The following is a 17,899-nucleotide window of genomic DNA, read 5'->3' as shown; positions in this document are numbered from 1 at the left end:
TCAGGGAGAAACTCGCTGAGGCAGAGCAAAAGCTAAATGTTACAGTGAAGCATGTTCAGTATATTGTAAGTACAGTATCCTCTGTGGGTGATTGGATGTTTCCTGCCCTCAGCCTCTTTGTGCTTATAATGTTTTTATTGCTGCACATAAAAAAATTCTGCTATGACATGAAATACAAAAACAGCTTCATCAGCAGCAAATTTGTACGATTCGATGAGAAGCAGAAGGCAGAAGGAAAGCCACATGTCCTCCCCCTCACACCAGACGAAGAGAAGCTGTACACTCCTGTCCTCTCCGCCTGCCTCTCCGCCAAAGAGGGGAAAGCTATGCTGAAATTTGGCATTCCACTTGTCTCCCATTTAGTTGCTTGGGTCATATTTATTAGCGTGGATGCTGTGTTGTACTGTTTTGTGGATATTGTAACGACAAAGTTGTCTGAGCTGGAACCATTCCATGTGCCATTTTTAATGAGTATCAAAGTAAGTATTTTTTTTTTATCAAAGCTGCATTTACAGTTTTTTTTTTTGCTAATAGCCACTCATTATTTTTCAATTTTTTTAATCTATTTTTATCTTTTTAGGGGATTGCAACTTTAATAGGTATACCATTGGTTGAGGAAACCCATAAAGAAGACTTTTCCTACACTGTGACCCTGTTTGAGAAAAAGTGTCTCCCTAAACCCAAGCTGCTGCTTCATAACTCTGTCGTTCCTTTGGCTGCTATTGTGCTCACCCTGCTCATTATGGCTCTGATGGCTGCTAAAATGGCCCAGATCAGACTCATGGTCTGTGAGCAATTCTTCTCCATCGCTGCCGAGGAGAGAGTGGAATACCTGCATGCCAAAATTCTGAGAAAGCGATTAAAAAAGAAGAGAAAAATAACCTTCAGTCTTGCATCAGTCTTGAAAAAGGTATGTGTATCATTTGTTTGATACTCTCAGTACAAAGTCAAGAGATGATATATAACAAACTTTTCTTTTGTCTTCTCTTCTCAGGCACAATTTTGGTGCCCTCTGCTCTTCAGGCCCAAAGAAGATTCACTAAGTATCAAAGAGAGGCTTTCTGCTACTTGATTATGTTGTGTGAAGAAAAAGCATACAAAATCATGTACAAATGCCTCTTGTGAGGACATTTTTTATGCTTTTAATTCAACTATTAGCTCTGGCTCATCATACTTGAAAATGTTAAAAACCGTTAAGTCATTAAGATATAGTGACACTTACAAGCTATACAACTACTGCTCAGTTCTCATTTGTGTGACTCTGTGGAGACAAATAATGTATTTTTTGTTGTTGACAGGCAACATCTGTTTGTAAAAATCATCAGTCAAAATCATTGTGAAGCTGTTGTGTCTAATACTGTGGATCATGTATCATACAGTATATCTGATAAGCTGCTTTCCATTATTTCTGATGGTTCCTAAAGCTGATTCAAGTCTTTCTGGTGGTTGTTTTATGTGCTTTTTAAAATCAATTCTTCAGGATGAGATTTTAACTTGTATTCGAGAATCAACAGGCTCTCTGCTGTTGATTCAGGGCACTCATGTTTCAATCAGGAGAGACACAGTTTGAAGATTAAATGTTATTTATTACAACTTAATGAACAATGAAACTTGACAGTAATCTTTGGTGTAAAGACTCTATGGGGATCATTTAGTGAGAGTAGGATGTGTGAATTTGGCAGCAGAAGAAATCCCCCTGGAGTCCAGACTCTGGTGGTGGTTGATGAATTCTAGGAATTGAAGACTTTGCAGAGACCAGGTGGAGAACGGGAGGTGGAGGGGGGCGCACCATCAACGCAAGAAGGAACTAGCTGGAGAGAGACACATTTAAAAAGATAGCAGAAAGTTGACAGCTCCGGAGCGTGCAGCTGGAAGCGGGTGAGGAGAGTTAAACAACTGCTGTGATTGCTTTTATAGTCTTCCTGTCTGAACATTTGCTAGAGCTACATTATTATTTTCTTACAGAACATCACTACGTCTAGTGGTGTGCATTTCGAGGCAGACATCATCTTATGCCAACACTGTACTACAAAGTGAAAACTCCATCTACTCTACATCTACCCTTATTTAACTCCCTACTTGATATTTATTGTATTTCAAGAGCTTATTTCCATTCCAAAGCAGAAACCCTTAAACTTCTATCTGACATTGTTGATGATGTTATGACACTTTTATAATTTTAACTGTCTCATTGAGATGATATGTAAATTTATTTTTATTTCTATATTTTTGTAAATACATGTGTATATATTTTTCAACTTCATAGCATATTTTAACAATAAAAATGTGGCGCACCAAAATGTGTTCACATCACTTGTCTGTACTGTTCTGTATTACAGTTATTACTAATGCTACAGTAGTTCATATGATATTACACAACAGCTCCATCAACCATTTAGAACTTAACTATTGAGAGCGGTTCATAAAAGGGGAGACTTCCACAGTGATTAAAGTCAACTAATTATAGCCCATAAATCTAGAGGTTATACTTCTATTCAGTTTAACTTCATTGAGCACTCAGCAATTACAATTTTCATTTTACATTTCAGAGACATTAATACATATTACATCATATTCATTACATAACAACGCAGGTGATTCAGAAGGGTTATTAAACCGTGAGCATAATCTACAAGATACAGGATGCTACTCTAATTCAACTTTACCAAATTCACCAAATTTATTATGAAATACATCAAATCCCCAATCTAGCTGAGGGAACTAAAACACACACATACACACGCACAACCAAAAAATACATTCACTTTATTTTACTCTGTACTTCAAATTTGATTTTACAATCATGGATCCCTGAAGCTATTAGATAATCCTGTTAGATAGAGCATCAGCGAATATAACTTGATAAAGGAAAGCTTGTTCATTTTACATTTGAGTGTAATACCTCCCTACGGAGTGTGGAACAGTGATATTTGCTTACATAATCCCAGACAGATGTCCTCATGTCCCGTTAACAGCACCGTCCTCCTCAACTTACATGCTATTGTTGTTCATTAACATATCACAGGTGTGAGATACTGGTATTCTGTTACAAACCTTTGTGAGACTGTTTTTCTTATTACCTTTCTCACTGTCAAGAAAAAATGTGACACAGTGGGGATAAAGACACTCAGGGAAAAATTCACAATGAACTAGCAACACAAGGGAGGAAACACAGGGACTAAATACACATGAGGTAACGAGCAACAGACAGACACAGGTGTGACAACGAGACACAGGTGAAACTTATTAGAGTGCAATCAGACTGGAGGGAAACAAGAGGGCAGCTACACAGGGGCCAAGAACTACAAAATGAAACAGGGAACACTATAGGCTGAACTAGAAACACAAGTTAAAATACACACAAGGAATACAACATTAAAATTAAAAATAAAACACTCAAATATTGCACATTGTACATAAGTATTCAGACCCTTTACTAATACTCTGTTGAAGCACCTTTGGCAGTGATTACAGCCTCCAGTCTTCTCAGGTATGATGTTACAAGCTTAGCACACCTGGGTTTGGAGAGTTTCTCACATTCTTCTTTGCACATCCTCTCAAGCTTTATGAGGTTGGATGGGGAGTGTTAGTGCACAGCTATTTTCAGGTCTTTACAGAGCTGTTCAATCAGGTTCAATAATAATAATAATTTAGTCCGGGCTCTGGCTGGGCCACTCAAGGACATTCAGAGACTTGTCCTGAAGCCCCTCCTTTGTTATCTTGGCTGTGTGCTGAGGACCGTTGTCCTGTTGGAATGTGAACCTTTGCTGCAGTCTGAGGTACAGAGCGCTCTGGAGCAAGTTTTCGTCATTAATCTCTCTGTACTTTGCTGCGTTCATCTTTCCCTTGATCATAGTCTCCCAGTTCCTGCCACTGAAAACAGAAGAAGCTGTCACAGATATTCGGTACCCACTGTACATATGGTAACTAAGTCACTGCAGGTAATAGGAAGGGCTTTGTTCTCTGGATTAAAGTAGATAAATGATCCCACTGTCATGAGAAAAATAAGTTGAGATCTTGAGATAACAAGCTTTGTTTTCTCAAGATAATGACATAATTAACTTATCTTGAGAAAACTGAGAAAATAAAATGCTATTAATCATGTCCTTTTAAGACTTCCGTATAAAACAATGATTAATTGAATATTTACTTTGATTACCTCAAAGTTAACCCAACATAAGGAACATTCAGTGTATTTATTATTATTACTTCCTTTACGTACTTGGGTTACAAATCTGTGCGGAGCTGTACAAATAATCCAATGGCAGACATTTCACCATATTTGGAGAAAAACAGCACTAACTTACAAACCCCACAACGCCAGTCCCACACTATCCTTTCCATTGTTAGCAGCATGAGGAAGGAAGTGGTAGAGCTCAAGGATGAGTCGGCCTTCTGTGACTCACACGCTGCCACTGACCCGTGTGGCAACCTGATAAGCTCACATTATGTCTCAACTGGCCCTGTGGCATAATACCACGCCAGCATGCCAGCCCAATAGGAAGCCGCCACATGATGCTCAGTGACAGCCACAGACCTTTTTACCATGGCAAAGAATGAACAGCCCATATAAGGGCATAGATGGAGTATAAATGATAATATGAATTCCTGCTGAATATGCAAATACTGAGTCAATCTGGGTCAACAGAGTCAATCTTAATACTTTCACACATGTCAGTGCGTTTTAATGAATATTCCATCAAAGGGGAAAAATGCTTTGGGTTGAGAAAAATCACTGTGGTTACCAATGGAAACAAACAAAAAGTAAGATAGAGATCAAAGTTGAGCACAGAAAAAAAACAAAACTATTTTTATCACTTTATTATTTTATAATGACCTTTATAAAATCATATGAAAATATCAAAGGGAATATGATCCTTTTTTCCATTTCCATTTCTTTTTACATGAAATCATAAACCTGTTTTTATTCTTTACAGTGAATTATTTGATTGAGAGCAAGTATCATTTTCAGCACTTCAGTGGGTTCAACTGATATGTGTATTAAGAGGAACTGACCTGGCAATCTCACACAGTTGAACAAACAAGAGAGATATTGTATGTTATGATATGATAACACAGTCTTGACCTAAATGTGGATCAGAGGTGACCTGAAGACAATCACTAGTACAACCTTCACTGCACTCAGATATTCACATGACACAACATGTTTACATGGTTCTCTGAAGTATGTTTCAGCACTTGGCACTTCTCCCTGAGAAAGCACACAGACTGTAGACTGTTGACTCATATCTGTTAGCCGTTCATATAGAAATAACTTCGCCTTCATAGGGTTTCCTGGCCACAGCAGTTGGTTTCCCCACCTGCAAAGCCAAATACAGAGCAAAAGGAATGGATTAAATAGCATTTCTGTAATAATAAATCATCTGGTGGATTCAAATACAACAGTGTTGATAGAATCAAGTCCAAACATAACTTTGGTGTCTCCTGTGTTCCATTTGTGACTCTCAATAGATGAACAAAAAATAACAAATGACAAATTAACGGAGAGTGGATACTTCAGAGTTCCATGAAAAGTTCAACAACCTTTTGTCTTTCAAGGTACAGCCAGGAATAATCTAGCATGGTTTAGTTAAAGGCTTGATCACAGCTAGACTAGAAAATGACAAAAGAAAGAGCCATATTAAAATACTAAATCTCTTTTACAGATCGTTCTCAGTTTGTTCACGTTAATGAAAAGTCCTCTGTGCACACCAGGGTTAGTCATGGTACTCCACAAGGATCAGTGCAAGGACCAATTCTTTTCACCTTATAACTGCTTCATCTAGGTAGCATCATGGGGAAACACTCAATAAATTGTCATTGTTATTCAGATGACACTCAGTTATATTCATTAGTGAAGCCAGAAGAAACCAAAAAGAAACCAGAAAATCAGTTATGTAAACTAGAAACATGTCTTAAAGATATAAAGGCCTGGAGGACCAGGAATGTGATACTGCTAAACTCAGAAAAAACTAAAGTTAATGTTATTGGCACCAAACACCTCAGAGACAGCCTTTTTTCACTTGCACAATATTTCAAACAAATTTGACACATCCTGTCTCAGAGCGATGCAGAAAAACTAGTCCATGCATTTGTTACCTCATGGTTGGATTACTATAAGTCCTTTTTATCAGGTTGCCCTAATAAGTCTCTAAAGATTCTTCAGCTAGTTCAAAACACAGCAGCTCGAGTACTGACTACAACTAGGAAGAGAGAGCACATCTCTCCAGTGTTAGCTTCTCTACACTGGCTACCCATAAAATCTAGAATAGAACATAGACTGTATAAAATATGGACATAGTATCCGTGACGTCACCCATCTGTTCCTGAGAGCTGTTTTGAAGCAAATCGACGGCAGCAGCCATATTGGTAATGCGGAACTCAACCAGGCAGAGTGTGACGTAGTGTGAGCCTCTTAGCCAATGGCTGTGTGTTCCCGACCGGGAGTCACGTCCGTCATGTCCTTATATGGGCAAAACTCGTAATCCTAATATCTTCTGAACCGTCACGTTAGAAAAAAATTCACTCCCCGTACAGTGTGTGCCATTAGAGAGATTAGCTTCATAGGGCCAAGCCGTTTTTTGAACCAGGCTGTAAACATGTTTATTAATGCTGCAAAGATCGTCTTTTTCCCATTCATATCTATGTAGTTTCCGGTGTTTCTGCAGCCAGCCTCAAGCGGATTCTCGATGTACTGCAGTTTATAGCACTTCCGCATTAGCTTCATCGTTTGAGACCGGAGTTTGCCACTTGGAATAGAATTTAAAATCCTTCTTCTGACCTACAAAGCTCTTAATGATCAGACACATCAGAGCTCATAGTGTCCCATTACCCCTCTAGAACACTACGCTCCCAACATGCAGGCCTGCTGGTCATACCTAACGTCTCTAAAAGTAGTATGGGAGGTAGAGCCTTCAGTTATCAGGCACTTCTCCTTTGGAATCATTTACCAGTAAGGGTCCGGGTAGTTAGACTGAGTCCTGAGGAAATGCTACATTCAAATTCATGCTAGTTTTCTGTGACTACCAACTCTAGCTTTAAGTAACCTGTCTGGAAATCAAAACAATGAATTGAATTCTACCAACACAGGTGCTGGAGAGCATAGGAGACATGTAAGATGTTGTGAGTAGGTTTGCCACTAAGAGTGACTTATTTCATAGAACAGTTACCTGAATCAGTATAAATATAAGAAATGTATGGCGTCTTTAATACATTAAAAAACAAAAAGTATTGCAAATTCTATATATCTTACATATTGTTTAATTTTATTGTTTACTTTTAAAAGGCAGAATGGATTTTTGACAACGAAAAATAATGGCGTGGAGCAACTTAGGCTCAAAAGTTACAAATAAGTGTAATTTCATACACATTTCTGAGTGTTATAGTTTTGCTTGGTGTTATTTTCTACAGTATATCTCGTGCAGCTTGACTAACCTGATCTCTTTGCCTGATTCTTTTGAAAACAAACTCAGAGAAGGCCTCCCTGTGGACGAATCTTCCGTGACCTGGTGACACCTTTAGCTGCCCATTTTCATAGACCACTTTTCCTCTGGAGATGGTGACAACAGGGACACCATGGCACTCCATGCCCTCAAAGATGTTGTAGTCCACGGCCTGGTGGTGGGTCTTGGCTGATATCTTCCTACAAAAATCACAATGTCAGATTTGCAAACAGCTTCTGAAAACTACTGATGAACTCAATCACATGCAGCCCTTGTGATATGTGATAAAATCGCTGCTTGCTTTCTGAAAGATCAGCTGAAATGAAAACATAGACCTTCTTGTGAGACCTTTATGCATTCCATTCTAATCTGAAACTGATTGAATCAGGCCAAGAAGTGCTTACATGCAGCACTGGGTTACTGCAGCTCACTTACAGCTAACTTTGCAGCAGCAAGCAATTTAAAGTGATATATTATTTACAAATGGCTCATGTGATGTTTTCTTCTTTCAGAGTGAGGGTTTAAATAGGAAGAAGCTTTGATGAGGAGGTAAAGAGATGCAGGACAGACATCAGGTTTCAGTTTTTTTTCACACAAAACCATGTTTCCTTTTTGGAGATGCTTCTGTCTCTTTTCTCTTAACACAAATGGCATTTCCTGTTGACTGTAAATCCAGACACCATGCAAAAAAAAAGGCATGTTCTTATTATTCAAGTAGCCTAATTATGACACACAAGGCTTTGCTTCCCTGGCCTCTCTGGTTATGCAACTGATTGTGGCCCCTGGTGCCGGATGTTATGAAGCGACACTTGTACAGAGGGCGATTAATTACGCAGTTTCACAGATGAATTAACTGCTGCAGCGATCAAACATGAAGCACTCTCATGCTTGAATGGAGTTATTAAATCAGCCAGCATGCGCACATGGTAAAGACAGACAACAGAATCGATAAAACAAACAGGTGATATCTGAGAATGACGGGCCTGAGAAGACCAAAAAACTGTAAAGTCTATCACAGTGAGACCTTGGAGAATATCAGGGCTCCTAGTGTTAACAGCTAGTTAGTTTACAGCAAAATACACTGGGGTGTAACGTGTACTTCTCCTATCCACATCAGCAGTTAGTGAATGCCCTGAGGGGCTCAGCCCAGATTCTCCAGCAAACACATCATTGCATCTCCGGGTTATATAAGCCTTAGTGTGCTACAGTACACATGTACAGGAATGCAAACTGTTCCATGCATCTGTGCATGTGATCCACAGGGGCAGCATACTGTCCTCCTCTCCATGTCTGGGATTTTGTTAGAATAATGAGAAGGCAGCCATATTAAAACAATCACATGATCAGTTTTTTCCAATACAGACTGGTATTTTGAGCTGCTTACTTAAAATAGCCTTAATACTGTGTGTTCTCTACCATGAAAATTGGTTTATCTCCCACGTGTAATATTCGTCATCTTTAAGATTCTAACCATGACCCACGAGCATCATCCCACTGCTGCTGAACGTATCTAGCTTATGTAAGTGTGTTAAAATCCTTCCTTAAAAAACAACCAAACATGGAAAAAATATAGTCACTCTAACAGTCTTTTTTAAGGAGTGAAAAATGTGATTCATATGTAAATTGTGTCATGCTTTAATTGCAGCAGTAGATAAGTGATGACATTCCCTGACTTCTGGATAGAGCACAGACGTAATAAGCTTACTTGGGTGGTAAATGTGTGTGTGTGCGTGCGTGTGTGTGTGTGTGTTGGGGTGCCAAAGGATTAAAAAAAAGATGCATCACTTCTCCTTTTAGATGCCTTTAAATCCTGCCTGCCTGCCTTGCTGCTAAACTTTAAGTTGTAACCCTTATCTGATTCAACTGAACACCCTGAAGACATGCTTTCAACTTTGCATAGAGTTTAAGCACCACAACCTGCACCTTTACTCTGAGAAGCATTGTAGTTGTATACTTGAAGCAATGTACACAGTGTCTCAGAGCTTTCTTTCCCTCTCTGTTTAAAAGTCCCTCTCTCAACCTGCAGAATGGCTGAAGTCTGGTCCTTACCTTGTCATTTTGGGGTCCCATATAACCACATCAGCATCCGAATTCTTGGCAATACGGCCCTTCTGTGGGTAGAAGTTGAAGATTTTTGCTGCATTGCTGCTAGTGACAGCTACAAATCGATTCTCGTCCATTTTGCCGCTGTGCTGATGAAAGAAAATCAAAGCACAAAGAAGCTGGTTTAAGTGAGGGGCCACAGCAGATGACAATTTAGAATCAGCAGACTAAAGGTCAGAACTTTACTGTGCAGCAAGCAACCAATTCCCTATAAAATATCATCAAATATGGTCCATAAACACTGTTGAATGTGGAAAATCTTTCCATTGGTCTATGGGCAGCCAGGCTGATGTGGAAGAGAATGCAAGGTCTGCTTTCTGCAACTGTCAGAATATTTTGCCTTCTCTGTTTGCATTGTAGGAAAATAGAATACCATGCTTCATAGTTGAACTGTGTACTTCATGATAAAAAAAACATCTGTACCTGGCCTATTATGGCTTAAAAAGATGAACAATAGTCCCTTTACATTATTTTCAAAATTCATGTACAAGGCATGATAAATGTTAACAACTCAGGAAATGAGCCCATTAATACATTTATTTATTTACTTATTTAATTTTTTTATTTTTTATTTAATTTAATTTTGTTTTGTTTAACCTTATTTTAATTTGTTTTGTTTTGTTTTATTTCATTTCATTTCATTTCATTTCATTTCATTTCATTTTATTTTATCTTATTTTATTTTGTTTTGCTTTGCTTTGTTTTGCTTTATTTTCAGGTTTAATTTGGGGTCTTTTCATGCTCCTATTTGAGAGATAGGATATTGGATAGAGCAGAAATATGGGAGGTGAGAGTGCGAGATGCCATGCAGCAGAATTAAACTGGTGCTGCCCACTTTAAGGACTCTTCACATGGGGTGCAAAGCTACACCACAAGGCAAAACCAGCACCCCAAGCCCTTTTTATTTTCTATTCTGTGTCCTGATAATGTATATTCTGCCAATTGATAAGCCTCACAGTAATAGGACCAAGCTGATGGAAAAAGAAAACGACATGATGACAAAAAGCTTTCATTAGCTGCCAAAAGCAGTCTTAGTATAAAACACTATCACGTGAAGGTGATTGAAATGATAAAGACCTACCACTCCTTTCTCCCAGATGACAGACATCCTGTCCTCTACTCCATTCACTCCATTGGGGATCTTGGTAAAGTTGTCTTTGCCCAGAGCCTTCTGGCAGATGGAAAAGGTGCAGTTGTCTGTCCCGGTCACACTGAGGTCATCACTGGAACATTGGATATATGCATGTGTGAATGATTGAATTTGAAATGGAGAGGAGAATCAAATAAAAGCTCTATTTAGTCATCACTGGGCTACACAGGTTGTTTTCTGCATTGTATTAACATATCAGCTTCAGCCATGTCCAAAGCATGACATTGAAACATTCTTTCACATGAGTTTTAAAGTCATTGCATAACATTATAGACTAGCATTACTGCAACAAATTCTGTTTCACGTACTTAGCCAGTAGGTCCATGAGGTACCCTGGGGTGCTGGGGTCAGGCCTGAGAGGAGGACCCATGACAAAGGCGGCAGCATGGGCCCACTCTTTGTTCCAGTAGTGAGTTCCGTCTGTACCCAAACCAGCTGCAATGGGCTCCCCGAACACCACATGCCCTGAAAAAATGTTTTCTCTTTACTGTCTTAGAGGTCACTTAAAATGCACGCTGAAGAAGTTTGTGAAGTACGACTGTTAACTTCAGTCAATTATAGATTTATGAGGTCAAAGGGTTTCCCATCACGACTAAAAGAAAATTAGGTTCAGACACTGAATAGTTGCCATTGTAAGCACGAAAAGAAAGACACTGAATATGAAGACCTTGTATGACATTAGGTTTGATTAAAGCCTTGAAAATGCCAGGCAGAACCATCTTTGCTATATTTGAACAGCAGGTGGCAGCAAGCCCCAACCTACCATCTCTGCGTGCATTAGACACCACCTTTGCGGCAGATTTGCTCATGACATGGACCACATACAGCGGGCAGTTGACAGCGTTGGCAATGGTGATGGCTCGCTGGGTGGCCTCCGCCTCCACTTCCTCTGGACGACACAACTCATGGCCCTCGGGCCCTGTGATACCCAGAGACAGCATCTTCTTAGCTCCCTGTTAAGTTTCAGCATGGGGGGAAACAAGGAGAGGTAAAGGTTAAACATCATCATCGTCATCAACAACAATGACAAAAACACTATCTACAAAACTGTTATTTAAAAGAGAGTGCGATTACATGAATCAAGTCAAAGCAGGGCTCTAACATGTTATCCCTTGTTTCTTTGTTTTATTCCCTTCATCCTCTTATTTCTATGGGTCCAACAGAACTCTATTAGTACTTAACTGAACATTTTGTTCCCTTTAATTATTTTTCTAAGAGCAAAACAGAAATATGTTTGTAGATTTTAAATAGTGGCGAAACCCTTATCTTAAATCCGGCTTTCACATTCAATAAAGGAGACTAAATATAGAAGATAAGGCAATTAATAATAAACAAATGAGAGGATATTCTAGGTTTTATTTGACAAATTAATGTACATTTTTTTTTAAATTAAAATATTGATTAAAGAAGAAGAACTCAATGGAAAGCATGTATTTAATTGTAGATACAGGTGTCACCATCGCTTTAGGTCACTGAGACAATAGAGAGGTGTATTTCTCACCTATTAAAAGAATCCTCTCAACCTCTACTCATATTTAATCATTTAGAATGAAAGAATGGAAGAAAGAAATGTGCTGTACAAGAAGGGGATGACCAAGGGGTAGATGGACAGAATTACCAATAAACGAGGCACGAATAGGAACAACATAAAGAACGGAAAGACAAACAAGTAATAAGACGGAATAAACAATAAAAAATAAGCAATAAAGGAGGACAATAATACAAATAAATAAATAAATAATAATAATAATGATAGTGCAACGGATAAGGCTGGATGACAGTTTACATAACTATTGATTTCTGCAGGTAAAAAAAAAGATAATCATAATAATAATGTTAATATATATGTGTATAAATATGCATACACACATATATAAAAATAATAATAATAATAATGAAAATAAATAAATGAAATTACTTAAAAGCAGATGTGTGTCTTGTGAAGGTAAACGTGTGTGTGGACAATAAAAAAAATCTATAGAATGAAAGTATGGAACTTAAATATAGTATTGAGACATTATATCAACCAATTGTAATCAACTGTATTTGATTTACAGCTTAGGTCACTGAGACTCTGATAAAAAGCATCATTACAGTTGTAGGACTGTAACATATTTCACATTGACTACTATATCATTTGCTGCATACCACAGAGACAGCTTTTAACATTTTGGTGTTTGCTGCTCCCCAGTGGTAAGGCTGTTGTACTGGAATTAAAAAAAAAAAAAAAAAAAAAAAAGTTAACTGAAAATAAAAACACATCTATCCTAGATATACTATTTTCTAGTCTTCCTGTCACTTGATGTTACTACACTATGCTTTAAGAAAGCACTACAGGTTTCAGCGTCATGCAAAGGACACTTCCATGTGTTGTGTGCAAGAGCCCTGGCTTGAACCAATGACCTTCTGTTGGGTGAACTACCCCCTCTTCCCTTGGGCCACAGTTGCCTCATGTTAAAGCATTAAAGTAAACGTAGGTAATCCTCAGTTCTATGGGTTAAAAGTTTTCAAGAGGAGACATCAGGCAGGGCAAAAACTGCTGTTGGTGTTTCATCACATTGCTTTAAACATTAACTGCAACCACAGACAGCTTAAACGGACCTTGTACCACCTGGAACATGCAGGAAAAACACTGCACCAGCATGCACTTTATATAAAAGTTTGACATGTTCTTAATTGTATAAAAACAAGTATTTTTTTGACAGAAACAATTTTCATTCGTGTATGACTCCAGGCACTATCATGCACAGTTAACTACCATCATGGTTTAACATGAACCTATAATTGTTTCCGTCTGAACAATGGTGTGTTTACACATCATTATTTAACTGACCTCCAGGAACACAGGTCAGCCTGATGAGGACTGCAGCATGCATCTTTGTCCTTCAGGGGGGGAGGCTGATTTAGTTACGGTTTGTTGTTCAATTGAGTGTCATTTTTTCAATACAAACAGAAGTCATGAGCATGAGAATGAAACCCCATACAAACATTTTTTAAATGAAGGGGGGGGGAGTTCAACAAACTCCTTCCAGACTTCATCGAATTCGCTCTAGTAAACGAGCAGGTTTTCACATTTGCACACACTAACCTCTGCAATCAGGTCTCCATTCTCAGCATGCACCTGAGCTATAGCTCCAATATCTTTACACCTGGAGAAAGCAGCATACAGCTCAGAGTCTTGCAGCATGAACACGTCTTTGTAGGCCATAAACATCTTAAAGGAATTGATTCCTTTCTCTTCTGTCAGTGTCTGCATCTCTTGTTTGACCTGGAGGAAAATTAGGTTTGGAGACAAAGAGGAATGATTCTCATTTGAACCACTAATAAACACAAAAAACAATTTGACAATTTATATTTTTATTAGGTATTTATTTTTCGTTGTCTTTTCATAAATTTAATGTATATATTTTTAATATTAACCTTGTCACTCCACCATGTGACGGCAACGTGCAGCGAGTAGTCGCAGCAAACTTTGGCATCAGCTGTTTGACGCCAGCAGTCATAGGCCTCAAGGAGAGACTTGCCTCTTTGAGGGATGACAAAGTCCATGATCATCGTGGTCCCTCCTGCAAGAGCAGCCTGTTAAAACACAATCATTACAACACAGACTTAAGAACTGATGTATTCCTGTGGGAGTTTATTCTCTGTAGAGGCTAAAGCCTCAGAAAATATTTCACTATTCAATTTTTATCATAATTAACTTTGTTAAACATTTACAAACTCCTGCCAGTCATACAGATCTCTCTATGGGTTTGAAGATTTGCTGCAGGTAAAATAATTAAAGGATGACATGATGTCAAAGGTCAGGTTAAATGTTAAATATTACATAATGAAGATTATTAAAGACCATAATAAATCAACTCGGTTTCATGGAGTACAGGAGTTTAACCCACCAAATGTATTTTTTGTTAGATGTTGCTTAACACCCCTAAACGTATTGCAGCAACCTGGTGTTCCTTTATCAGCACAGTGTTGGACTGGTTACTCATTGCCAATGTCTCTGAGATGTTCTAAGATATGCTTTAGAAATCCATATCACTGACTTTACACAACTAAAGCAGTCATGATAGTATATAACACTGACCTATAATCTGAAAGACATCAATCAATGAGTTGTGTGAGATCTTCCCAGAAATGTGTAGACAGCAGATCTGTATGGTCTCTTAGTACTTGCATCTGGTGCATCCCCCATCAGATGTGAGGGAGTTCCTGCAGTTTATGGGGAAACTGAGGTCTGTGCAGCAGGCAGTGTGACATGAGTCATAGCTGTTGCTGATTTTAGCATTTAGTCTATTGTCCCTCACAGGCCTCATTATTGGAAAAAATGATAATCCTGAAACTGGTAAACATTCACTTGTTCACTGTTTTCCTCTTTCTATGTTTGTGCAAATGCCTGTGTGTTTTTGGCTCTGATTCTCAACCTTTCAACAGTGAAATGTTCAAATGAAACCCTATTTATCTTAATTTGCAATTATTTAGCAAATACATTAACAAAAAAAAGAGATTTCTCTTCCTGTATTTACCATGGCCTTTGGAGCAGGTCATGATGCCATGACTTTTATATTAGTTACAAATGCAATATCACACAACAACAAGAAAAACACACCCTGACAGCATTAGTTTTTGGATCGCTCCTGACTTTGAAAGTATTTTAACATGTTTGTGATTGTCTGATTACAGCTGATACAAGCTGCACATAAGGAAAACTTCACATATAATCTCTTTGAGGGAAATGTATTTCTTCACCTTTCTCATAATAGGCGTACATGTTGTCCTTAAATGTTGCCAAAAATCTGAAAAAAATCCTAAACTTTCAGAATACACCAAAGTTGACAACCTTCAAAATAAAACTCAAAAGTCATACACATTTAAAAAAAAATCAAGATTGCCTTAGAAATTATGTTTAACCACTCTTTAAAAAATCCCCTCATTCTTAACTCTATAGTCTTTGCTATTTAGTGTGATGACCTGCATGATAAGTGCTACTGTAACATTATACCTACATATCTGGTCTCACAGACTACTTTTGTGCTCTAAGTTAAATAAAAACTAAATGCAGGGATTTAAATTGTAACAGACTCTTGTCATCAGTGATATTAGATAACTGAGTAGGCTTTTCCAACATGATACGAGAGAGTAATGCAAGGTCATTATAGTATGAGGATGTATACTTATGTGTTACAGCTTCTTTTGTAATATAGGGTAGCTATCTCAGATTTAACCAAATCCTTAGAAATTGACAAGAAATTTGAAATTCAAATACGGCTTTAGATAGGGAACATTAACAGTGTCTTAATGTGAAGACACAAACGTTAAGGCTGACTTTCCTTTTTGTCTTTACTCAGCTTGACGAACTTAAATGCATAAGGGAACCGCCTTTGTCCCACTACTTCATGCGATGTGAGATCTACACCTTTGTGCCGATGTAGAAGTCATCCACAGCCTTGGTGCCCATGAATGCCAGCTCCATGTGTGTGTGCGTGTCGATGCCACCCGGTATCACCAGTTTATCGGTGGCATCAATGACGCGCACACCAGCCCGGATCTGAAGGTTCTGTCCAACTGCTATTATTTTCCCATCCTCGATGTAGACGTCGCTGAACGTGGAGCAGTCCTCGTTCACAACTTTTCCTCCTTTGATCAAGATTCCGCTGGGCTCTGCCATCTCTGCTGTTCACTGATGAGTGTTGGAATGAAAGAGGGAGCCAAAGTAAGAAAAGGTGGCGCTCAGGTAGTGTGTGCGCACGCATGGACTTCAGCTCCAAAGTCCAGTGTTGTTTTAATCAACTCCTGGAGTGTAGGGAGGTGGTGTCAAATGCTCCGCCCTGTTCAATACTTAGCTTTGGGTTTAAAACAGAACACAGTGATCTGTCCTCGTTTTGGGAATCTCTAAGACTTGAGCGGCTGCGTCATGATTTTTCTGAACAGCTGTCTCCAATTTGGCTGATTAATCAGGGGACTTGTGTTTTTATCCTACTTTTCCAGCTTTAAATCAAACATTTGAAGTTTTATTTTTCCGAAACACGCCAAATGCAATCCACATATGTCAAACACATTTAATGTCCAAATGTAATTCTTAGATTTACTCGCTGGGGGGCAGCACGAGAGCTTGTTGTCCTACATTAACCCCGTTATTCATCTACCATGTCCCATTCAAGTACTAACTATGTGCAGTGCACACAGTAGACTCCCACAATACATGGAAACAGCCCAAACTAAGACTGTGCAATTAATGCTGTGTTGTTAATGAGGGACACAGCCTTGCATGAACTGAGAAAATTAAGGTCCAAATTCTGCTTGTTTTTGTTCTGCATTTCTACACAACGGTGACAACCTGGAGAGACTTTTAAGGCTCTTTACTCCACCTAACATAGGTGCTTCATCATCTAATTGTGAGCAAAGCAGAACAGATAGCAAACACTCAGTCTTCTCTCTTTGATAATCATTTTTGATATGATAATAAGAACATTCTCTGAGTTCAAACTCAAACGTTTAGCTGCAGTGGAAAGGTTCAAGCACAACATTCTTTCAAACGATTCCCTAACTAAGGAACAAACACACTTTTGTAACCTTAATCTTTCAGATGTAGGCTCATTCAATTTTTTTCCAGCATTTCATTTGGAAAGGAAAAAAGACTCCAGACGCCTGAGCAATGCCTTGGGTTAATGAAGATAGTGAGATGAAGTTGGAAACCTTGCAAAGCTATTGAATGGAAATTTGAGAGTTTATCTATGATTCTAAATAATATATTCACACATTGTGTCCACAATAATTGTGTTTGTGTAAGTAGGTCAAGTTGATTTGATGTATTTATGTTTGCATTTTCACGAGCACATTTCAAACATATTGGTGTCCATGTGTGTTCTTTTTCTCTGTAACCAACGCCAAGTTCTTTGACTCTATGACAAAATGTTTCATTCCTTTTTATGAAACACTTTAACGAAGGTACATTTTGTCCTATTACTAAATATTGAACAAGGATAACATGAGCCAAAACACTAACTGAAAAATAGCAAAACATTCATAATTTTACCATTATAACTGGCTCTATTTAGTACAGAGATAACCAATAATAACCACTACAGCTGCTTAAGAGAGGGGCAAAAAAAGAAGTACCATCTGACTTGCTGTGTGTACTTGGCTCACAATAAAAGAATAGTGATAACAATGATAATTTTGGAGTGATAGAGGCAGCCAAGAATGC

General features: G+C 38.4%; 2 protein-coding genes across 2 annotated transcripts in view; one reads left to right on the top strand and one right to left on the bottom strand.

The window, feature by feature from the left end:
• Positions 1-1,728, top strand: part of LOC117822776 (dendritic cell-specific transmembrane protein) — a 2,496-nt gene extending 768 nt beyond the window's left edge. Inside the window, exons 2-4 of the mRNA XM_034697686.1 lie at positions 113-479; positions 581-910; positions 995-1,728. Coding sequence (XP_034553577.1) covers positions 113-479; positions 581-910; positions 995-1,072 — 775 coding nt within the window. The 3' untranslated portion in view covers positions 1,073-1,728. The remainder of the gene's footprint in view (positions 1-112; positions 480-580; positions 911-994) is intronic.
• Positions 1,729-4,806: 3,078 nt separating this feature from the next.
• On the bottom strand, positions 4,807-16,640 carry dpys (dihydropyrimidinase). Its single transcript, XM_034698102.1, has 9 exons — positions 16,109-16,640; positions 14,116-14,274; positions 13,784-13,963; positions 11,459-11,648; positions 11,004-11,160; positions 10,627-10,768; positions 9,492-9,634; positions 7,435-7,642; positions 4,807-5,321 (listed from the first exon to the last, which is right to left on the bottom strand). The coding sequence occupies exons 1-9, from the start codon at positions 16,358-16,360 to the stop codon at positions 5,262-5,264; spliced, it is 1,491 nt and encodes a 496-aa protein (XP_034553993.1). The 5' UTR covers positions 16,361-16,640; the 3' UTR covers positions 4,807-5,261.
• Between the last annotated feature and the right edge of the window lie 1,259 nt (positions 16,641-17,899).

Source organism: Notolabrus celidotus, chromosome 12, assembly GCF_009762535.1.
Source record: "Notolabrus celidotus isolate fNotCel1 chromosome 12, fNotCel1.pri, whole genome shotgun sequence".
NCBI lineage: Eukaryota > Metazoa > Chordata > Actinopteri > Labriformes > Labridae > Notolabrus > Notolabrus celidotus.
This window is presented reverse-complemented; position numbering and strand designations above follow the sequence as displayed.

Excerpts from the sequence above, each read along its gene's own strand:
- dpys (XM_034698102.1), bottom strand. The coding sequence starts at position 16,360 with ATGGCAGAGCCCAGCGGAATCTTGATCAAAGGAGGAAAAGTTGTGAAC. Across the intron at positions 11,161-11,458 it reads GTCTAATGCACGCAGAGATG|GGCATGTGGTGTTCGGGGAG; the intron begins GTAGGTTGGGGC and ends ACATTTTTTCAG. Across the intron at positions 9,635-10,626 it reads TCATCTGGGAGAAAGGAGTG|CACAGCGGCAAAATGGACGA; the intron begins GTAGGTCTTTAT and ends TTCTTTCATCAG.